At 42.4% G+C, this 15789-nt stretch overlaps 3 protein-coding genes across 7 annotated transcripts; 2 read left to right on the top strand and 1 right to left on the bottom strand.

Moving 5' to 3' along the window:
• The first annotated feature begins 1739 nt into the window (after nt 1-1739).
• On the top strand, nt 1740-5565 carry tmpob (thymopoietin b). 2 transcript variants are annotated; one of them, XM_053885641.1, is made up of 6 exons: nt 1740-2317; nt 2466-2583; nt 2754-2903; nt 3143-3249; nt 3338-3438; nt 3608-5565. In XM_053885641.1, exons 1-6 carry the CDS (start codon nt 2084-2086, stop codon nt 3990-3992), a joined length of 1095 nt encoding a protein of 364 aa, XP_053741616.1. In that variant the 5' UTR covers nt 1740-2083; the 3' UTR covers nt 3993-5565. The 2 variants fall into 2 exon arrangements, with proteins under 2 accessions (XP_053741616.1, XP_053741615.1); XM_053885640.1 differs by having other exon boundaries at nt 3140-3249.
• Nucleotides 5566-6218: 653 nt separating this feature from the next.
• Nucleotides 6219-11490, top strand: ldhbb (lactate dehydrogenase Bb). 3 transcript variants are annotated; one of them, XM_053885645.1, is made up of 8 exons: nt 6219-6343; nt 7360-7496; nt 8755-8872; nt 8978-9151; nt 9216-9389; nt 9458-9575; nt 9640-9763; nt 11134-11490. In XM_053885645.1, exons 2-8 carry the CDS (start codon nt 7368-7370, stop codon nt 11299-11301), a joined length of 1005 nt encoding a protein of 334 aa, XP_053741620.1. In that variant the 5' UTR covers nt 6219-6343; nt 7360-7367; the 3' UTR covers nt 11302-11490. The 3 variants fall into 3 exon arrangements, with proteins under 3 accessions (XP_053741620.1, XP_053741619.1, XP_053741617.1); XM_053885644.1 differs by lacking the exon at nt 6219-6343 and adding an exon at nt 7020-7209; XM_053885642.1 differs by lacking the exon at nt 6219-6343 and adding an exon at nt 7025-7244.
• A 2333-nt stretch (nt 11491-13823) lies between these two features.
• On the bottom strand, nt 13824-15348 carry golt1bb (golgi transport 1Bb). 2 transcript variants are annotated; one of them, XM_053886004.1, is made up of 5 exons: nt 15225-15348; nt 14686-14777; nt 14441-14619; nt 14217-14363; nt 13824-14110 (listed from the first exon to the last, which is right to left on the bottom strand). In XM_053886004.1, exons 1-5 carry the CDS (start codon nt 15247-15249, stop codon nt 14080-14082), a joined length of 474 nt encoding a protein of 157 aa, XP_053741979.1. In that variant the 5' UTR covers nt 15250-15348; the 3' UTR covers nt 13824-14079. The 2 variants fall into 2 exon arrangements, with proteins under 2 accessions (XP_053741979.1, XP_053741980.1); XM_053886005.1 differs by having other exon boundaries at nt 14282-14363.
• Between the last annotated feature and the right edge of the window lie 441 nt (nt 15349-15789).

Genomic DNA, 15789 nt, shown 5'->3' with positions numbered 1-15789 from the left:
TTTGGATGATCAACAGATGAAAATGTTCTGTGTGAGTGGGACTGCAAGCCAGAACACACATGCCAACTCCTAACCTACTTTGGTACAGGAAACTCCTCTGGACTTGATCTTAATTGGTTTGGCAGCAAGGCACACACTTCTTTGAACAGTTGAATGGAGATACAGATCAGTGCAGGGACGTATACCTGGAGTCCAATATAAAAGCTATGAATCAAGCCTGCAATGTCTGGTTTAGTTGATCGAAGTTTACAGACTTGTACAGACATGTATGTCAGTGCAATTGGATTGGACACTCTTGGTGCAGGGGCAGTTGGCTTCTCCTGAGCGACTCCTGTGGTTTGCTCAAAAGTTTGAACCTCAACATAAATTGAACCATCACTTTGGTCCAGAACTCAATACTTACAAGCGAGCATGTGTAAACTGATGCTCGCTCTGCAGCTCCCTCACAATGACATCTCATTTAAGTGCGTGCTGTAATTCACTTGTCAATTCTACAGCCTGGCAGACATCAGTTCAGGCACCTCAATTATAAATGAACTCATTCTGAAAACACGAGCGTTGACAATTAAAGAGTGGTCTTTGATCATTTTTCAGAGGCCACGAATGTTATGCTTAAAGAGGCGCGCTGTGTGATTCTTGGCTCAGGCATTATTTTCTGAGTAAATTACGCACAAAGAAAGCTTAAGAGGTGTTTCTCAAGGGCTCTATAGTTTTTTGGGGCTTACGCTATACTGACAAATCCACTGTGGAAAAGCTGAACAGCAGTTCTGAAGCTGGGACCTGGGAGGTGAAGTCGAGCATCAATTGTTCAGTAGCAGAATCAGATTTTGTTTTCTAGAAAATTAGAATAGATTCCGTAGACTCTACTGAATTTTGAGAAGTGATAAATCATTGTATAGAATTTACACAACGTTATCTTTTGGGGTTTTAAATAGGTCTACTATTATGGGTTAAACTGTGTGCTTGATTGGTTGAAAGACAAACCCATTGCGGCCCTTTCTGGAACAGTGTGGTGATCCCTGGTCTATACAGATACACACATTTTTTCCCCCAAATAAATCAAGAACTGATTTGTCACTTGTAGTTTGTTTTGCATTGAGCTTGGCAACTGTTTTCATAAGGTCACATGGACTGAGGGTTCCCAAAACGTTCTCTAGGCTGAATATAAGTGATGTTTATCCAACTTCCGGATGTTGTGAGAAAATAAAAACAAAACATTTTTCACTGAATAGAAACGTCTGGACTTCATTTGAAGAAATCGTTTTCCTGGGGTCAATGATTTTGGTTTTATTTACGTTCTTATGACAGTTATAGCTACAGTAATACTGCCATCTTCTGGTCTAGATACCGGCTTCGTATGGTCCTGTTTTCTCCGTTATGTAATACACATTGAAGTCTGCGAAGTGGATCTCAAATTATTTTTACAAGTCACCAATTGCGCCATAATGATGATCTGCTTACGGAAGCATAAATAAGGCATTTGACTGAGGACCATCTAACACAGTGTTTTCGTGCCTAGGTGCCACCGTGATCAACCTTAGCATGTATTAAATATCCCAGTCGAAGACTAGAGAAGGTGATCATTATGAGGAAACACTGTTCTCGTCGAGCCGTTATCCTGTTTCTTTGTGGCGGCGGTCTGCGAGTGTTTATTCATAACGAGCCAATCAGAGTGGATCTTACTAGTGGTCTCCGACCAATGACGTCCCTGGATCTTTCTCCCCCCTTCGTGACCGCGGACAGACAGAGGCAAGTGGGCCGGTTTGAAGCTAAGCTAATTCGCACATTTCGAGCCAATTTTTAATACCATACAAATTCGTCTTTCCAGTAGTGCATGCGCGTGACCGTTTGGAAAAAATATAATTTCGCTTTTTGCATAAAAGTTGCGCGGCTAAACTCCGAAAACGAGTGCGTATTTTCAAACCCGCTCTCGTGCTAGCGGAGTCGGCAGCGGCTCGGCGCCAGTCTTGTTTGACAACAGCGCTTTCTTTCTGTCACGTTTTCGCTTACAGCGGATCAACGCCTGTTGCCGCGAGCGCCCGGTATCAAAACACTCGCTACCATTGTCCAGTACCAATAAACGATGGCAGAGTTTTTGGAAGATCCGTCTGTTCTCACAAAAGACAAGTTAAAGAATGAGCTAACGGCGAACAACGTGCCGCTTCCGAGCGGGGAGCACAAGAAAGAGGTGTATGTGCAGCTCTATCTGAAGAACCTGACCGTCCTGAACAACAAGAAGAACCCCCCCACTGATACTTTCTCCAGCGACGAAGAGCTTCCTGCGCCGGTGGTGTCCAACAGAAGCAGATCTGGAAGAGTAAGTTGAACTGTTGGGGAGCGCTAATTGCTGAGTAATCATTCTGCCAATGCAACTTCACTCTTGATTTTTTTTTTTTTATCATCTCTAATTCTCGTCTTGGTTTATTGCTACGGTCTAAAATAAGTTGCGTTTTTTATTTTTGCAGAAAGCCACCAGAAAGACTGACAAGCCACGCAGTGAGGAGGTGGACGTGACAGATCTGACCGATGATGATCTAAAGCAGCAGCTGGCCAAACATGGTGTGGAGTCAGGACCCATTGTAGGTACGTGTTGCAACACCAGTGCAGACCAAGGTTCAGCACTTTTTCTTAGACTATTCTGTGTATCATGGTAAATGGTTGATCGGAAAAATACTGTTTGAGTTAAACTGTGATAACAATGTATTATTAATTATACAATAAATATATATACTTTTTTGTTCCTTTAAATCTAGCGTCAACAAGAAAAGTGTATGAGAAGAAGCTGCAGAAGCTCATCGAGCAGACGGCTGCTGAAGCCGCTGCTGAAGTCACCACTCTCCCAAAAGTCGACAGCAACCAGAATGGGAACACAAACTCCGACCAGTACAGTGACAAGGAAGACGGTAAGAATTTCTTCAAATAAACTTGTGACCTTAATGGTACTTAAACAACCATACACTGTGTGTGTGTCTGTGTCTATATATATATGTGTGTGTGTATGTATATATATATATATATATATATATATATATATATATATATATATATATATATATATATATATATATATATAATTATTATTTTTATTTTTTATGTTTTTTTTTTTTTTTTTTACTAAAATGCATTTCACGTGTGTTAGAAGAAATTGTTGCAGCCGATCCAGAGCCAGTTCCTGTGCCTGACAGACCGGTCCGGAGCCGAAGCAAAACCCCTGTGACCCTGAGGACAAGCAGCAAACGGCAAACTAAGGTGAGAGGGTTTTGTCTGTGTTTTTTTGGTTTGTATGTTTTTTCTCTGGAGTGTGGTTTAGTTGAATAAGCTGTCTGTCCTGGCACAGGTGGTTGAAGAAATGATAACTGAAGAGACCCCCAAGAAAAGCAGTGACAGTGTTGTTGAAGATATCCTTGCCAACGAAATCAGCACACCGACAGGCATCAGGTAACATTTATTTAAATGACAATAATTAACATTAACAACTAAACTAAGTGTGACAGAAAACGATGAGTAAGATTCAGGGTCAAATCAGTGATTAGAAAAAAGCACAGGCGCTTGTGACGTTTGGAATGAAACATTTTCATGTGACGCCTGTTTTCTGTGTTGTCTCTAGTGCGACCTGCAGACGTCCCATCCGGGGAGCAGCGGGTCGGCCGCTCAAACCCAGCGAGTACTGGTTGGACGAGTCCCGTCTGCTGCACAGCATCCACACCGAGACTCGCTCATACTCCGAGTCCATCTCCAGAGGAGCCTCATCGGGCCTGTCCAGCAAAGCCCCGGCCAGACGAGGCTTCCTGTCTCTGCTCCTGAAGCTCCTGCTCCTCGTGGCAGTCGCCGTGTCTCTGTACTTCGCCTACCAGAACCTGAACGCAGAGCAGATCAACACTCTTAAAGGCCATGCTGACAGAGTCATCATCCCACTTCAAGATTTGGTGGACAAGGCCGCCGCATACCTGCGCGCTGCTGGTGGGGAAGCCGTGAAGGATGCTGGCAAGTAAAGTCCCTCGCCAGGTCCTGACCCCTGCTCCCTGTCGCCTGCCAAAAGTACCACAACCGCAACAACAACAAACTCTGTCTGGACCGTCTTTTTTCCGTCTCATTCCTGGTTTGACAAAGAACTTGCTTGATTTGGAACTTCTACACTTTTTGAGCAGTCTGTCTATCCTTCTACCACTGGAGGGAGCTCTATTCAAACTGTAGCTTCTGGACTTTCGTCGTCTTGGTCGACAGAAGAGACTTGTTGTCGTTTTTAATCTGTGACTTGTCTTCATGTGTATCTAACCTCGTCAGTAGAGCCAAATGGCGAGGCCAGTGTATCCCTGCATGTTTGTAGTTCTTACTGATGTTTTTAACACCGTGTGCCAGGTGTTTCTGACGTGAAGTGCCTGCACACTTTTAGCTCCAAGTACTTTGAGTTTTGAAGGTTCATTCTGGGTTTTTGTCGGACCTCTGTTACCTCCACTTAACTTTTTGGAGCCTGTCTAGTCTGAGGAGAATTAACTTTGACCCAAAACAGCTGCATTCTGCTGAAGTCCAACTGTTTCAGCGAGAAGGGCTGGTTTGACTTAGAAGGAACGTCCAGGTTGGGTTTTTAAATTCTTCAGCTTTCATCAGGAAAGATTTCTGGAATTATTTGAACAGTCTGATGTGTTTTTTACTCTCCTGCAACAGCTGTACTTATTGGCTTTAGTTAAGTTTTGTAGAGAAATACAACCCATGAAAGGTTCTTAATACATTGAACAAGATTGTGAGGGGTTTTTTTAACTGTACAATGAGGCGAATGTTCCTCACAATCTTTTTTGAAACTAGCGGCAAGTGACATGAGGAGAATTCCTTCAAGACGTCAACAGTTAAAAGCAGAATTTCCTCAGTAGCTTTAGAGGTAGGAGAGATTTTTACGGTGCTCAGGTCGATTGAAGTGGAAGGATCTGTGTCATGTAATCTGGTGACATCACTGATGGAATAAAAACCTTGTCCACCTTTTACTTTTTCATCATGAAGAACATTTACTGTATTTTAACATCCTGTTTCCACATTATTATCCAGGTGAATCATCAGCATTTAGCACTGACTGTCTTTGCTTTCTACGGTTGTTATGATCCGATCATAGATGGTGGGTTTTGCCGGCATCCATGAGTTTTATGTTCTTTGGCTTTCTTTGTGCTCGTCGTTTTTATTAGACTTGTAACCCCCGGTCCGTCTGGCAGGACTGTCTTTTGCAGTGCACCCACATAACTGACCTCACTGAACTACTGTGGGCCCTTTGAGCCAGCATCTAGTGTGAAAATTACCACTTAAAAACATGACCCGTGGCCCACAGGGAGGGAGGATGTTCACTGGAGGTGATGACTTTTTATTTTTTTTAACTCTTGTGTCACACCCCAATCGGAAGGTTCCTAGCAATATGAAATAACACAGCAGTCATATGAGATTTGGCCCTTTAAACATGTGAATGATGAACCGGCAGCTTTTCGTCATTGGACAGAATCGACACCAGTTATGTGGGGGAGGATTTGTACTGTTTATTTATGATGTAAGTGGTGTATCATAAAATAAACTTGGTTGTCAGCAGCTTTTTGTTTGGTTGTGAATCCTTTGTGTGATGGAAGAAAAAAAAACTGCGTTACTCAGTAGCACCATCTAGTGTACAATGCTTGTACAGCGTGGTTCTTTGTCTTTCGACATTTCCGGTCAGACAGGATGTTCATCTTCTCCATGCACACCTGTCGTGCATCACTGCAACATGTTCGTGTATGTGGTAGAATCTAAGATTGATGTTATTCTTTGACGTCTGGTGTCTATCAAGCTATTTCAATACACGGTATATTATGAAGTATGTAGAACACTGAGGGTTTTTTTTTTAAATACACTAGCTAGAGTTTATTAATGTTAAAGCTACATTTGAGTGTGGGAGAAGATATAAATGTGAGGCGGATATGAAAAATATCTTTTACTAGAAAACACTTTTATGATAAGATTATGTTTGTTCTATGACAGCGCAAACATGTTTTTAACTATATTTGGCCAAAAAATAGATTGGATTTGGCAAAAGAAAAACACTAAATGGACATTAACAACAGACAACAAAATAAGTGAATGTGGTGCATGAATGGACCGCTTGAATCGTCCTGTGAGCTCAGATATATAATGAAACTTACTTGCTTTGGTTCCTCTGAGCATCTGCCAGTGTTGTTTTGAAGAAGGGAGCAGCTGAGCATAGTCACCTCTGTGCCAATGTGGTACTTTGTGAGGGTTGGATCTGCTTAGACTATTAAATCCACCGGGCTGCAGACTGCAGTACACAGACAACACACACGAGGAAAACTGACCGCGCAGCAACCTCAGAAAGGTGATGATTTTATTTTCTATTTTTCTTTATGTCAGCACATTTTCTGTGTAGAAAATAGTGTAAACACAACTGACAATGACCACGTGTGTGATGATAATGTTGTAAGTTGGTTTCAGGTTTGCTATATACAGGAATATTTTGCGCCATAAACTTAAATATAAAGTAAGAGAGAAGCAATGGATAGTAGTTGCATGTCATTTTGGGATCTTAAACATGCTTTTCAACCTGCTCTGTATTTATTTTGAGCGATCTAATTAAAGTAGCTATTACTACATATTTTATCAAAATGCAAGAAAGCGTGCTTCATTTAAATATGGATTGAAATATAAAGCATAAATGTTTACTCACAACATGCTTAACCTGTAATCCAATAATAAAATAAACCTATCCATTTGTGTCTATAAACTATTTGTAATTTAAAAAAATACATTAGATAAAAATTTGTTTTGCAATTTAATATAAAATGTGGACAAACTTCAGTGTTATTTATGGTGTTGGAGTAGGTTTAGTGACACACAAAAATTATTTCAGAGATATGATTTGTAGTACCTGAGCTGGATCCAGAGAGAAACAGCAGATGGAGGCGTTAATGGATTAGTGTAACTCCTTCACTAGTCTGCAGCGACTCGGTCAGGTCTGATTATGTTCATCATCTATTTGGGCTGAGGGAGGGAGCAGGGAAGGAGGGAGGGGAGCCGCTTCAGTCATGTGCTCGGCCGGTACCTTCCTCTGCTGGGTTGCATAAGCAGCGACTGCAGGAGAGAGCGTGGATGCTGCAGAGACCCGGTGGTAGACATCAGCTGCGTCTGTCATGCTGGTCACATGGTGGTGGCTGTACCTCACAGCTCGGGACGTTGTGCTACAGTGCAAGTATCTCTCATCCTGTGTATGTCTGCTCAAGGTGAACCCTGCGAGAACGGATGCTGCTGGATGTAGAGGCGACGACTAGTGGGCCGTTGATGTTTGTGCCTCACTTCATGTGTCTGAAATCTCTTTCACCCTCTTCGTCCTCGCAGCCCTGAGAATGGCCTCCGTCCTGCAGAAGCTGATCACTCCTCTGTTGACGGGACCGCCGGAGCCCCCCAGGAACAAAGTGACGGTGGTGGGTGTGGGGCAGGTGGGGATGGCCTGCGCTCTCAGCATCCTGCTCAGGGTAAGAGTCCCACCAGGTCCAAGATTAGAGCATGACCCGCCGGAGTGATGGCGGGGTCACAGACTGGAGGAGGATTACAGGTCTCCTGGTGTCTGATGTCCGCTTATCCCTGCACGGTTTTGCTCTGCTTGTTGTGGTGGCAGTGAGAGGTCGGATCTCGCCTTTCACTCCTGCTGCTGTCTTATTGGTGGTCCACTGACTCTGACAATGCTAGAAACCAAAAGTTGAGCTCTTTCACATCAACTCTTTGTCTGATGCAGACTTAGGCAACGTGCAAACTGGGCACATGAGGCCCTTTGCCTGTATTTATGTGGCCCTCATGAAGTCAGAATGCAACAATGTCATTGATCATCTAAAAATGTTTTTGACAAACAACCATAAGTCTCCCTTTTATTAGTCATTGCTATCTCTATTCTAAATATTAATATATTTTTTTATTTAAAAATTTTTTTTTTCATTTTATGTCTAAATATGGATTAGATTGTCATTTAAAAACCAATGGCTTTTTATACAAATGCATTATCCTTCAAAAACAATAAAAAATAAATATGAAATAATTTTGTAATTATGTGTCTTGCATACACAATTCTACGTTTTGACCAAATAATCTTCAAATATTAATGCGTCATAGTGAGAATCTTTAAATGAAGCGTACATAAAATGAAGTATTAAATAGTCATATAACCAATTTTCCATTGTGTGACCTTCTGTGTTCATTATTATTCTGTTTCATGATTGTTATTATTTATTTAATGTTACATTAATGCCTATTACACTTTTTAATTGCTTTTTCCTTTTGACCTCTCTTGTTTCTACTTTTCATTATTTCTTGTCTTGTGTAAAGATTTCTCTGTGACATGAGCCTTACAGATGCTTGACTTTTCAAGTAACTGATCTTTTAAATTACATTTTAACTTACTAAAACTTTTTTAATTTAATAAAACTGCTACTTTTTTTTATACTCATATTATTAGTACTTATATATTTTTTATTTTTCATATATTATATTATATTATATTATATTATATTATATTATATTATATTATATTATATTATATTATATTATATTATATTATATTATATTATATTATATTATATGAAACTTCTGTTCTTGGTACAGTTTTTTCTGTTTGCAGAAAACATGTACAACTTCTCTCTAACATTTTCTGGCATTTCCTAGCTATCTCTTTTATGGAAGGCAAATTAGATTTTGCTCTGTGGGATTAAACTGGAGCGTCCATGGTCTTTGACGTTGCAGGAACTGGCTGATGAGCTGGCTCTGGTGGACGTGATGGAGGACAAGCTGAAGGGAGAGATGATGGACCTGCAACATGGAAGCCTCTTCCTCAAGACCCCCAAAATCGTGGCGGACAAAGGTCTCAGTGACCATCTTAGAGCACTTGTGGATGCCAAAACTTGTTATATCTTAACAGCTGTTTCAGAGAGACATTTTGACTGTTGCTCTTCGCTGTCCCTCGCAGACTACTCTGTGACGGCAAACTCCCGGATCGTGGTGGTGACGGCCGGCGTCCGTCAGCAGGAGGGAGAGAGTCGGCTCAACCTGGTGCAAAGAAACGTCAACATCTTCAAACACATCATCCCTCAGATAGTCAGATACAGTCCGGACTGCATCATCGTGGTGGTGTCCAACCCTGGTATCTCTCTTTGACCTTTGACCTCCCAGGAGAAGTCATTAATGCTCACACATCGCTCTCGCAGTTGACGTGCTCACCTATGTCACCTGGAAGCTGAGCGGCCTCCCCCAACACAGAGTCATCGGCAGCGGCACCAACTTGGATTCCGCTCGCTTCCGGTTCCTGATCGCAGACAAGCTGGGCATTCATCCCAGCAGCTTCAACGGCTGGATCCTGGGGGAGCACGGAGACACCAGTGGTGAGCGCCACGCCACACCTCAGGTGACACTTGACCCCACACTCTGACAGAGTCTCTCACCCACCCAGTTCCTGTGTGGAGCGGCACCAATGTGGCAGGAGTCAGTCTCCAGACCCTCAACCCAGAGATCGGCACCGACTCTGATGCAGAGAACTGGAAGGAGACCCACAGGATGGTGGTGGACAGGTAGATACACAACTCTTTCTTTCACCACTCGTCGCCTCAATCTTTTGGTGTATGTGTTTCACAGCGCCTACGAGGTGATCAGACTGAAGGGCTACACCAACTGGGCCATCGGTCTCAGTGTCGCTGATCTGACCGAGAGTCTCATGAAGAACATGAACAGGATTCACCCAGTCTCCACCATGGTGCAGGTACACACACACAAACACATGCACACATGCTTGTTTTGCCATTTATGTGTGGACCTCTCATTGCCATCACCCTTCCCCCAGCCTCTCCCCCTAAACCTAACCATCCAAAACAAATGACTAACCTTAACCAGGACTCTGAACCAAAGTTAAACCTAATTATAGTAAACTTCTTCTGCTGTTTTAACCCTTTAAACCTTGTGAGGACAGGCCAAGATGCCCCCTCAAGACTTGGCTCTATCTTAGTGAGGACTGTCATTGACATAACCCTTTCCCCAGCCTCTGGGGTTAACCATCTAAAACAAATGGCTAAACTTAACCTTTACTCTGAACCTAACTAAAACCCAATTATAATAACCCTGCTATTTTGTAGTTTTAACCCGCAAAATGAGAGTGAGGACCGGCCAAAATGTCCCCACTAATCAGAAATGTCCTCGCTCTGTGGATTGAAAAATCTTACAGGTTCAAGTACAAGAATATAATGGTCCAGTTATTTTGATGTCTTCATTCTCAACTTGAGGCTTAGGTTCGAGGCAAATGGTCCCCATGTTGGCATAAGGTCCTCACAAGGACAGTGTTTTCTCAAGAATTGGTCCCCATAAGTGAGGATCAGCCACACACACACACTCACACATGCACATACCTGTACACACACGCGTTGGTATTGCTATCCCTGTGGGGACATTGTGAGGTTTCTCATTGCCATAATGCTTTCCCCAGCCTTAACCTAACCCTCCAAAACACGTGGCTCACCTGAACCAGGACTCTGAACCAAAAGTGAAACTCATTTATAATGACCCAGTTATTTTGAAGTCTTCATCCTCAAAATCATGTCTGGACCTGTGGGGACTGGCAAAAGGTCCCCACAAAGATAGTGTGTTGTCAAGAATTGGCAGTATAAACAAGCCCACACTCACATACACGCACACTTGGACCGTCATGGTCATCACCCTTTCCCCGGCCTTTCACCCTAAACCTAAACGATCTATAACAAATGGTTAAACTTAAAAAAATGATAATAACCTAGGTATTTTGTATTTTAGTTTTAGCCCTCAAAATGAGGCTTCACTTTGCAAAAATGTTCTATGATAGAAGTACAAGAACACATACAAAAATGGTTGTACACAACCAGTCAAATTAAAAAAAACCTATACACTAAAACGCTATGTTACAGAAGGCCTGTTTCACACGAACACAATGATCGCACAAAGAGACACACACAAATATCAACAAGTCTTCATGATTATTTTGCGTGATGCAATACTTCCTTAATGTTTCATGAAGTAACCCTCACCACTAACAGCGCCCCCTGTTGATCATCAGTGGTGCACACTGAAAGAGCAGTAGATTGAGGACTGCTCTCTCACCACCAGGGAATGTACGGCATCAGTGAGCAGGTCTACCTGAGTCTGCCGTGTGTGCTGAACAGCGGAGGTGTGGCCAGTGTGGTCAACATGACGCTGACGGAGGACGAGGTGTCTCAGCTGCAGGCCAGCGCCGGGACACTTTGGGAGATCCAGAAGGACCTGCAGGACGTCTGAGGCAACCACCCACCTCACAGCTGAACCTCACTCTAGAATTAGAGCTCTTGCCACTGAATGTATTATTCAGAGGACGGCAGGCTGAGATGCTGCTGTGACCTTTGACCCTGACCATATAGAAGTGGGAGCCTCCCGTCATGGAGAGCAAGGATGAGTGCAGTCGGACTGTATCAGTGCACAATAAAGAGTCATACATCACACCGGCTGAGTTTTGTTTTGTGATTATGAAGAAAAATCCAAACTTGGTTTCACTTTTTATTTAACTTGTACGTGCTGAAAACATCTTCATCATGTCATGTTGCTCTAGTTCATTCGGCCCAAGTGTTGAGTTCCATCACCTGCAGCGAGAGGTCAATGTGAATGATCTGCAGGTCAGAAGAAGGAGCAGCAGCCATTACCCTCTCGTCCCCGCTGAGGTCTTGTTTGAAAAGATAGTCCGAAAAGTGAACGCAGTTCATCTTCAAACCGGCTAAAGGTCCCCGCTACAACAACAGAGCACAACATATATTGAACATTCAACAACCAACAACACTTGTGTGCGCTTATCTGATGCCTCACTGAGCAGGAACATTACGACCGCCTGCACCAATTATTCGATGAGGAGCAACGATTGCAATGCTCAGTGCCACAGGAGATCCCATCATCTCAATCTAACTCTAGAGTAATGTAGCCATGTATCATTCAACAGTAATAATAACCTGATGGACACTCACAGTTATGTGTCACATCTTCACCCTGGGTTTCCCGCTGCACCAGTGAGTGGTGACGTTCTGCAAACCAACAACACAGTCAACACAATTTCAACTCTCTCCCACGTGTGTGTGTGTGTTTGTGCTCACGTGCTCCTTTTAGATACAAGATGGCCTGAGGAGTCCAGTTCCTGCGCTGAAATAATAAAAAAAATAATAATAATGTTGGTTGGATCATTAACATTGTCACCATCATCAGATGTGTCTCAGACCTGTGGACCAGCGCAGCTCTGACACGCCAGCAGCAGCACCACGAGCAATACCACCAGCTGTGTCATCGTCGGGAGGAAAGTCCTGATAAAAGTACTCGGCATATTAATTTAAAAATGACACTTTTATTGTTCATTGTAATATTAACATAGCTGACACACTGCCTGCACGTTCTGGACCACATTTTTTATACAAACAAAAATGTTTGAAGATATTAAAGCCAGTTTATTAACAATGTTAGCAACAATAGCAGCAGTACGGTAAGTCAATTTTTAATATGGTTGAACATTTTAGAATGTTGTGACAAATTATTAATGTGCATAATCAAGAATACATTTCAAGATTAATCTTGTAATGTAACGTAAATGATGCAAGTCGATGAAGTGTAAATGAAAAGGACTGAAAATACATTTTCGCTCAAAAATGACACAATATGAGTGGAGAGAGTTATACTAAATACATGCAGGTAACATCACAGTAGTGTCAGTGCTGTGGTCATTTAATTAATGTAAAATATCATTCTAAAATTAGTTCTCGCAAACAAAATGCAATGGACTCACTGTCAATGATGGGCCGCTCCTGTGGTATTTGTCGGTCAACAGGTACAGAATCTGCGCTCAGTCGTTTTTATTTGCAATGTTCTGACGTCACTCATCACGTTTTCACTTGAGGAGATGAACTGAATGAAGCCCTCCTCGCTCATCACTGTCACAAACACGAGAACAACTTGAGGTTCTACGCGGGGGTCACCGTTCTAACAAGCGTTTTATGAATGAGAGTGATGACAGTCTGGAGGCGTTGGGCATGTTACACCTGTGTGGTGATACACGCTGCTGATTTACACCTATTGACAAACCAACTAAACAGAATATGCAGCTTGAGTTCCACCAGTTCAAGTTGTCTGCATCTTTATTTCCATGTAAAGCAAGTGTTAGTGGGTGAGGCCAGGCTGCTTCAAGAACCACCCGAAAGTCTTCAAACATTCCAAATATGTTGCCCCTAGAGGCACAAGACCCTTGAGCATGAATGACTTCTGCTCTCACTCGGGCCTTTTTTTCCCTGAATAGCCGACCTGACTGGTGACCAGCATGGCTAGTTTGAGTCGGCTAACTTGACTATTTACCATCATTCAAAACTGTAGCAGCTTTGAGTATTATATTTATGATCATAGGAACTTTATTACTGCACTGCATGAATACAATTTCTAGAGTTGGGGATTTCTTCAATCCTGAATATTTTGTTGAAATTTCAGGTGAGTCTTTGCAAACACTAGTCTTTGTTTACAATAGCTGGAGAGTCATTATCCAAAGGAAGTGGATGGTAAAGGAAAATACGAGGCAGTTCTGAAACATTGCTAAATACGGAACAAGCAACACCGATGCTGGACAACAGCTGGTCTGCTCTGGCGCTAGGATGAAGGATCGCTGTTACCATAACAACCAGAAGAACACATTTCAGTCTTCTGAATGAAATGTACGCCGGATCAGACATATTATTTAAATGCTCAGTAACATGTATCATTAATAGCCACAGCCATACAGACATAAGGAAAACCAGAAGACAGATTAGTATAAAAATGTATTTCAAGAATCCACAGTAACAAATTGCCATCACAAGTAACACAGTCATATAAAATGTCACATACAAGGTCAGGAAACAGTAACTGCTCAGGCACATGACTCAGACAGATCCACCTTTAACACCACAGAGGAAAGCCTCCTTCTGTGCTGACAAAAACTGGTCAGGCAAAACGTTTCCTCCAGTGAAAGAGGAAACATTTGAAGTCTCTTTATAGTGGTCAAGAACCAACGTTATACCATCATGTTGCTCTCGCCAATTTTGTCCACAAGCTGAAAGACAAGAAGAGAACAGAAAAAGTTAGACACAGATCTGATATCGGTGAAATGGAATTATATATTAAATCTTTCATCGGTTGTTTGATGTTGGGTGTAGTACCTAGTAAACAGGGTGATGCTGACAACTAAATAGCACAGTGATCCAGCAGCTCCTTTGGAACTTACAGTTCTGATCCCAGGTAGACTTAGCAATGAGCCAAGCACCGGAACTCGTCGGATGAAGCCTACAGCAACTGGGAAGAATCCTCTGAGGGAGAAGCAGGGAGCGTTAAGCCAAGATAAATATAAGCAAACACCTGGTCATTTATTTTACTCACAACTAACCTGAACAAGAGGAAGAAACCATACATCTCCAAAACAACGCCAATGATCGGCCAGCCGATCAGAACCACCAGCACGCCTCCCAGGAAGAAGCTGGTGGCTTTTACCTTGTGTCTCTGGAAGAAGAACCTGAAAGTGCGTTCCAGACCGATGACGAAGGATAAACCAGACACGAAGAGAATCTGGGCAAAGAACAAGGCACAGTGAGGGCAAAAATTCTGACAATGCCAGTATGTTTACCAACGTACATTCCCGATGGCGAGGAGAGCTTTGTCAAAAAACAGCATCATCCCAAAAAAGAGGAAGAATACGCCGAATCCAGTCAGACCCATCCCGATCTCTGAAGAGGAAATAAAAGAAACGTTTATGATGGTGAAGGTGGAATCCAGGTCATCGACAATATCCCACTGACATTATAATTTCAACAGCAAATTGCTGTTTTATACTGGCTTCAAATTCTGGATCTATAATTATCGTGATCGATTTAAAGGTGGTTGAGAAACAGAACTTTATTTCAATCGCATAGGCGGCTTAAATGTATTCGTACCATATCTTCTGAAAATGGTACATTTGTTGTTTTAAACACTGTCCCCCTCGCACACGTTCTTTACGACACCGGCGAGTTAAAAAAAAAAACACACACACAATATTAAAACTATTCCGCTGGAGAGTGACGTCAGTGTGGACGTAGCCAATGGTGTTTAGCCAATAGCTTCATTCATTCCGCACAGTCCGTGGATTCCACGGAAGCGCCGACGAACATAGACACGACACATTCACAACTTACTCTGTGAGTCTGTGAGGGAGATCATCCTGGCAACAGCTGAGCTCGTTTGTAATTCAACGAGGCTTCGAAGATGAAGATGAAGCCGCTTCTGAGGCGGAGTGCCAGGAGCAGGACAAAGATGCCTACGTCATGTCCTATTATGCAAAGATCGCTTATTGAAAGGATGTCTGAACCGTGAACGAGTACCACATGCACAAACGCAATATATATTTGTTCTTTCTTAAAAAATCAATCTATTTCTAAACAACACCCGCTCAATGTGATGTTAACTATTTTATACCTATTTGAATACTTATAAGCTCTTATCCAAAACGCTTGAAGAGTGAGGGGTCATGTTCGTGGGCTCGTAGTTGCGCATGCGCATATATAAGGTGTTTTCTAAAGCAAATTAATCGATTCATACATGATTATAATTGTACCATGTGATCTCATCATATTGAGCAAATTTATATTGTATATATTTATCTATATTCCGCGTTTTATTGTGCTTTAATGACTCCAAAAGTGCCGTGGTTTCTTTTTCATCAGACTACATATCCCATCATCCTTTAGAATCCGGAAGCGT

The sequence above is a fragment of the Synchiropus splendidus genome, chromosome 14, assembly GCF_027744825.2.
Source record: "Synchiropus splendidus isolate RoL2022-P1 chromosome 14, RoL_Sspl_1.0, whole genome shotgun sequence".
In the NCBI taxonomy this organism is placed as follows: Eukaryota; Metazoa; Chordata; class Actinopteri; order Syngnathiformes; family Callionymidae; genus Synchiropus; species Synchiropus splendidus.
Note: the sequence above shows the minus strand (reverse complement) of the source record. Positions and strands in the feature narration are given on the sequence as shown.